Source organism: Monodon monoceros, unplaced genomic scaffold (assembly GCF_005190385.1).
Source record: "Monodon monoceros isolate NGI ecotype Baffin Bay Population unplaced genomic scaffold, NGI_Narwhal_1 Contig174_ctg1, whole genome shotgun sequence".
Classification (NCBI taxonomy): domain Eukaryota; kingdom Metazoa; phylum Chordata; class Mammalia; order Artiodactyla; family Monodontidae; genus Monodon; species Monodon monoceros.
In genome coordinates, this window is record NW_021697627.1 from 1,343,906 (window position 1) to 1,351,546 (window position 7,641).

Below are 7,641 nucleotides of genomic sequence, written 5' to 3' on the forward strand. Positions count from 1 at the left end.
TGTTGGCATTTAACTGTTAGTGGTATTCTCTTATGATTTTTATATCTTTGTGCTGTTGGTTGTTATTTCTTCTCTCTAATTTCTTATTTTGCTTACTTGAGTCCTCTTTTCTTCTTGGTGAGCCCTGCTAAAGGTTTATCAATTTTGTTATCTTTTAACAAAACCAGCGCTTGGTTTCATGATATTTTTTTGACCTCTTATTTATTTTCTATCTGGTATTTATTATTTCATTCCATCACTGACTTTGGGTTTTGTTCTTCTTTTTAATTCCTCTATGTGGTAGGTTAAGTTGTTTATTTGAGAATTTTATTATTTCTTGAGGAAGGCTTGTATTTCTGTAAACTTCCCTCTCAGAACTGCTTTTGCTGTGGCCTATAGATTTTGGAGTTTGTGTTTCCATTTTCATTTTTCTCAAGGTATTTTCTGACTTTGTCTTCTTTATTGAATCATTTGTTTCTTAGTAGCATGTTGTTTAATATCCATGTGTGTGTTTTCTTATTTTTAATTGATTTCTTGTTTCATAGCACTGTGGTCAGAAAAACTGGTTAGTATAATTTCTATCCTTCTAGATTTGTTGATATATGTGCTGTGGTCCAGCCTGTGATCTGTCCTGGAGAATGTTCCAAGTGCTCTTGAAAAAAATGAATATTCTGATTTTGGATATAATGTCCTGTAGATATCTATTAAGTCCAACTGGTCTATTGTATCATAGAAGACCACGCGGTCCTTGTTGATTTTCTGTCTAGATGATCTGTCCATTGATGTAAGGAGGCATTAAAGTTCCCTATTCTTATAGTGTGATCAGTTTCTCCTTTTATATCTGTTAGTATTTGCTTCATATATTTAGGTGCTCCTGTGTTGGGTGCATATTTCTTAATGAATATAATATCTTCTTTTAGTATTGATCTTTTTATCATTATATAATGCCCCCTTTTTTGTCTTTTTTTATAGCCTTTGTTTTAAATTCTATTTTGCTTGATATGAGTATTACCACCTCCAATTTCTGTCAAATCTGTTTGCATAATGTCTTTTCCGTCCTCTCAGTTTCAGTCCCTGTGTGTCTTTAGTTCTAAAGTGAGCCTCTGTTAAAGAGCATATAGATGGGTCTTTTTTTATCCAGCTAGCTACTTATGTCTTTTGTCTTTTGACTGAAGCAATTAGTCAATTGACATTTAAAGTAATTATTTATAGGTATGTGCTTGCCATTGTTTTGCTTACTTTCCATTTGGTTTTGTAGTTCTTCTCTGTACAGTTCTAAATTCTTTTTATTTCTTCCTTTGTGGCTTGATTATTTTCTCTAGTAGTATGCCTTTTTATTTTCTTTCTAGTTTTTTGTATCTATGGTAGGTTTTTTAGCTGTGGTTACATGGGATGTATGTATGTTGATGTTTAACTATATCTACTGTTTTAAACAGGTAGTCATTTAAGTTCAAATAAATTCTTAAAAATTTACATTTTTACCCCATTCTCCCACATTTTGTGTTTTTGAAGTCATAGAGCACGAATTTAACAGCTAGATCATGTTCCTCATAGAGAGAGATGGACTTTGTTTTTTAGGCAAAGTAGGGACTGCTAAGAACATGGGGACAATGCAAGTAAACAATTAAAAGGCTCTGAAAAAGGAAGAGATTCAGGTTGTTGTATGAAAGAAAACAGGAATGTTCTAGTAATGTATGGGGAAAAGTGCCTTAATACTAAGAAAGATCATTTCTATGCAGAATGAGGAAGCCAGGGCAGTATGTCCTGTGTTTGTAAAATTAAAAATATAAGTTTAAGTGGCCTGTGTATTGTGTAATATGTCACTTGCCTTGTCTTTCAGATCAATAGTGAAAGTATTGCTACTGTGATAACCTTCGTTGCTTTGGTGGCAAATAGGTTTCAGATCAGAGCTAAAGAAGATATATTTTGTCCCATATTTGGGTAGACAGCCACAATGGTGATCAGAGGATAATAACAGGGAACAGAGAATATACCTTCAATAAAAGCAGAAAATAGAGCAGTGGTGATTTCAAAATTGTAACTCCCTCAGACATAACACATTCTTAAAAGTAATTCTGAATACATTAGCATGTGCAATGAGCCAATTTACTGACTTAAAAACAGTCCAGTGGAATTCCTTTTGTTTGTTAAACCTATTAGTTCTCATAATGAAAGACTATGTGTACTAATCACAATATACCATTTTAAATTTGCCTACATTTGCTAAAAATTCATGATACAAGGATTTTTATACACCACACATTTTTCCTTCAGAAATATGACTGGTTGTTCTAGATGCTGTGAATAATATAAATTGAGTTCATACCTGCAAGAAATCTAAGTGATCAGGCATCCTTGACTTTCAGAAACTTTTTATGAGTACATTCAAAGGTATGTGAATTTTATTCATAAATTGATATTCTTTCTATTATGCTTCTTAGTTTATCTGTATTTCATGTTTAACAAATGCAAAGGTATTGCACATGTCTAATACTTTAGGCTGTCCAGAATTAATAACTTCTTCATTTGGACTGTAATTGAATTAGTCTTTGATTACTTAAGTTTTTATTTTTATTTATTTTAATTTGCAGTACGCAGGCCTCTCACTGTTGTGGCCTCTCCCGTTGCGGAGCACAGGCTCCAGACTCGCAGGCTCAGCGGCTATGGCCCACGGTCCTAGCCACTCTGCGTCATGTGGGATCCTCCCAGACCGGGGCACGAACCCATGTCCCCTGCATCAGCAGGCGGACTCTCAACCACTACGCCACCAGGGAAGCCCAAGTTTTTATTTTTTTAATGTAGCAAAGTGTTAGTCTATGTTTCTTTAAATTTGAGTTCCAGAACCCACAAGGACTTTCTAAAACCAAACCTCACAGAGCAAATATTTAATTATTTACCTATTGTTAAAAGTATATTTCCAGGCTATGAGTTACTTACTATACTTTGAAAAATTGTTTAAGTACATCAAATAACTTATTTTAAAATAGAACCATCAGGCTTCCCTGGTGGCCTAGCGGTTGAGAATGTGCCTGCCGATGCAGGGGACACAGGTTCGTGCCCCAGTCCAGGAAGATCCCACATGCCATGGAGCGTCTAGGCCCGTGAGCCATGGCCACTGAGCTTGCATGTCCGGAGCCTGTGCTCTGCAACGGGAGAGGCCACAACAGTGAGAGGCCTGCGTACTGCAAAATAAATAAATAAATAAATAAGTAATAAAATCGAACCATCAACTAAATGTTTCTTTTCCACATTTTTTTCTCCTTAATTCATAAAAAAAACAGCCTTAGGATATCAACAATCATATTGTGGTTCCTATATCAGCATTATGACATATAATATTGACTTTCTATAAAAAAAGAAGTTTAAGATTTTTCTACTTAATAGTTTTCAAAGTGATGCAGTAATTTGGGACATGAAGCAATGTGCATTTCTTAGGATGTTTGGGTTTTGCTTCCTATTCCATACGTGTAATTTGTAGAGAAATTGCAAAGTAGCACCTAACAAGAGGAAAATGCCATTGACTAAAGATGGAATCTTTTGGGTAAAAATCATTCCACATTTATGGAAGAATAAAAGAATAGTAGAATCAAAAATTGAAAACCTGTGCTTCTGAGAGAAGTTCTGTTCAACTGTATCTTTTACAATGTGGACTCTTGGAGTTCAGAGGTGTTGCTTGAATTTCTTGTCTAAAGGCCTTCGGAGTTAGAACCACTAGAACTATACCCATTTCACTCCTTATTCTATTTTGGCAGTCTACTTAATATTCTTTTCTCAGCAGTAGCAATACCCGGTGGACAGTATATGAAATATTTATGTTGTTCCTTGTTTAAAAGTATAAAATAATATGCAATAATGAAAAATATTTCAATGTCATCTGAACTTTTAGAGCCAACTGTATTCCTTTAATCATTAATTGTAAATTACATTTAGCTTTTGTGAGTTTAGGTGACTATAAAGCCCGAGTAGGTACAGGAAAACGGCATTATAAATTAGGTAATAATAGGTGATTCGTTTCTCTTAGCTTGTTTAGCTGACAACCTAAATGAAAAGCATCTTTATACTGCTGTGACTCCAAAAACAATGAAATGGGCTGAGAACTGAACATTATATATGAATGAAGTAACCTCACAAAAAATGGCCCCAGTCTTTTACTAGCAACCAACTAATGTGAATTACTTGTATTTTATGAAACACTAATTACATGTGTGTTTCAGATGAGTTAAGAAAAGCAGGGGTTTACTTGTATTTCAGGGCCATCAAGAAATGGGGACCTGGATTTTGTTTGCCTGCTTTCTGGGAGCAGCCTTTGCTATGCCTGTGAGTATAAAGCAATGCCTAATTCCACAAGCTTGGAAATAAACATCTGCCACACATTTGGTAAACTTCAGGGTTTAGAACAGGATCATATGTCCTCAAATGTCTCTGTGTTTAAGAAACTCTTTGAAGAGCTTCTTATAGAAATATAGATTCCCAGATGCCTCTGCCAAAGATTCTGATTCAGTATAGCTGGGGTGGGGCCCAGTGCTCTGCATTTTAACAAGCATCCAGGAGATTCTATTGAAATAATTAGCTTGTAAATATCATTACCCATCTCTAGCTGGAAGAAATTTTGGAAGGGACTCTTGAAAGGCCTTCAGAGTAAGTAATCAGGCTTAGATATATATACAAAAATACCAGTTTTATATGAAATCCAATTTCTTACAAATCTGTAAATATTTTCCTGCTCCCGAAACTGCACTGCTCTTATCTTTCAGAGGGTTAGATTTCTGTGTTAGGAATTCCCTTCTTGAACAACCTCCCTGTTCTCAGAGGCCTCATCCTTTTCGTGCATGTGCACATGACTTACATGTTGTCCAGAATCTTACCTATGCCCAATACATAAGTATATAGTTCACATTCAAATGTACCAAGGATGAGGAAGTCTGACCAATTCTCTGTAAACATATGTACCTAAGGTCAGAAGGGTTAGATCACATGTCAGCAAAGCAGGCTCCATTTGCATTCAGAAGCCAGTAAATCTTGAGTATCTATTTCCTCTCCTCTCACACCCACAAGACCAAGATTCTGTGCTCTGCCTTCCTGAAATCCTGCATTGTGGCAATTCCTAATCCCCTGAGGGCCCCCACATTACAAACTCAGTCCTTTATCTCCTCTTCAATTTAACACTCCTACTCTGAGGATTTATATCCAGAATATAGTGGAAAGGCAATTAGCTGACTATAATAATTCACACTCAGATGAGAGGAGTAAACCCTCTTATGAAATATGAGCATTTCAAGAGAATAGAGCCTTAATCAACTTGCTGGCTGAGGAGGATGATCTGCATGATTCTCTCTCATCTCCCCAACGCCAGGGCCAAACAAAATTCCACAATGCAGACATCAATAACTTGGCCTCCACTTTTGACAAGACAAACAGTCCTGGTTTAGACAATTATTCAGGTTGTTTTTAATTTTGAACTTTTAATTTTTCTGCTATAAGGACAGTGACAGAATAATTTTTTAAGCCTAAGCTTCATAAATCAACTGTTTCATTTTCCATGTGATTTAGAATGTTTCTACTTTACCACACCCATCTTGTTTTCACATTCATCAAGATATCACACAGAGTTTTTTGTTGTTGTTACTGTGTTATTTACTTTGCATGCAAATTATTAGTAATCTCTTTGGTACTTAAGCACTTATCCACCTTCTGATCTATAAGGAAAGGATTGTGAGACAGTTCTCTTCTTCTTGGTATTTTATAATTGTATAAGAGAAACATATCGCTCTTCCCAACGTGGAGTGAATTTCATCAAGAAATGAAATGATGGGTGAGATAGAGTAGGATTAATTGACAAACGTTTATGGAGGGGTGTCTGAAGATTACTGGAGGATAACTGTGTGCTGCTTTCTGCCCCCAGGTTATTTAGTTGTTCTGGACCTCTTTAAAATAAGAGGGCTCCTCTCCTACACAACGTACATGTTCAAACCAAAAGCAGACCTCAAATATATTCTGTACTATATAGATTTTTAAAAAGTAGCTTCATTCTCTCTTAATGTGAAAATTGCATATTGACTTAATATATTCCCCTCTCTCTCTCTCCTTCTTTCTCTCCCTCTCCCTCATTCTTTTTCTTCTCCTTTCCCCCTCCCTATAAAAGCTACCACCTCATCCTGGGCACCCTGGTTATATCAACTTCAGCTATGAGGTGATTTTTCTTTTTACTAATTTTGACCATTGTTTGAGTTAACAATGCAGTGCGCTCTGTAAAGAATAATGTGTTGATTCTTCATTCGTTTCTCAGCCCCACTTTTTCAGTTCTCACTACAGTTTCTCCTCCTTATATGGTTATAAAATTTATTCATCATGAACTACCACTCAGGGGAACTGCACAGTAGAGCAGAAATGAACTCTGGCTGAACAACTTTGTTCTATACCAGCCTGTGAAACATGGGGAATCAGGTAACATGTTATTTAAGATCCTTTCCAGTTGGAAAACTCCTAATTCTAAGGTGTTCATACTCTATGCATCTCCGTCATTTGTCTTTACTGAAATATTAGTGACCAAGTGGTCTGTGAGACATTCTGCAGAACAATGGAAAGCATGAGATTTCTGGAAATCGGGTTTGAGGCCCTCCTCAACCCCATACTAACTATGTGACCTTGGGCAAATCATTTTCTCTCTCTAGAACTTTGGTTTCTTCATCTGGAAAGGGAAATAATAATACTCACACTTCAAAATATTGTTTGGGGAGCAAAATAGTTAAGCAATATAAAAGGTGCTTTGTTAAGTATAACTTGAACAAGGTTAAGAATTGTTTATTGTATTGATATCAGATGCTGTACTACTACATGAAGGAGTCCCTGGTCCTGACGTGAACTGAATACATACTATTTAGAAAGGAAGGAAACTCCTCCTTCTTTCATAAGTTCAAATGACAATCTATGAGCTTGTTTACTCGTACAAACCGAAGAAAATTGTCAAAAAAATTTGAGGCAAGATTTTCTGTTAAACTTTAAAAAGTTGACATATTTGACTTGAAAACCTGTGTTTCTAGGATGAAGGACAGTGTTTCTGCCTACTTTATCTTTTTAATTGTGACATCAAATCAAAAAAGTATATAATTAATGTTATATGACATTAATTTTCCATTTTGTTTTTCTCTTGCAAAGAAGAGCAGGAGCCAGGGAATTAAACAGACTTACTACTTTTGTAACCTCTGTCAAGCTCATGTACCTCTTTAACTCTCCATGACCTTGTCTGTGAAAGTGAGGGTGAAGACACTTGCCTCAGAGTTTGTGAGAAAACATGAAAAATGTGTGTCATGGATGTAAGGTAGAGCTTCACACATAGGAAGCACCTGACAAATGTTTACCTTATTCTTCCATAGAGCTCATATTTTCAGGTTGTCTGTATTGACAGGACTGCATTAGTGAGTCTATGTTTCATGTAACTAAATCAAAACAAATGTATTCTAATGTCTCTTTCTCCTAAGGTGCTTACCCCTCTGAAGTGGTACCAGAACATAATAAGACACCCAGTATATAGATGTTTTTGTTCTTTATTCGCTTAAAATATTAAGCATGCATTTCTATTCCCTTTTAAGTGAGGTAACATATCTATGCCACATAGAGACACTAATGGGAAATCTATTTGTAAAAGGTCATATCTGTATACAC

At 35.8% G+C, this 7,641-nt stretch overlaps 1 protein-coding gene across 1 annotated transcript in view; it reads left to right on the forward strand.

Annotated features, from left to right (window-relative positions):
- The first annotated feature begins 4,242 nt into the window (after positions 1-4,242).
- The window catches only part of LOC114891181 (amelogenin, Y isoform-like), a 72,303-nt gene continuing 68,904 nt past the window's right edge, over positions 4,243-7,641 (forward strand). The window contains 4 exon segments of the mRNA XM_029215359.1: positions 4,243-4,296; positions 6,122-6,169; positions 7,353-7,394; positions 7,458-7,502. Coding sequence (XP_029071192.1) covers positions 4,243-4,296; positions 6,122-6,169; positions 7,353-7,394; positions 7,458-7,502 — 189 coding nt within the window.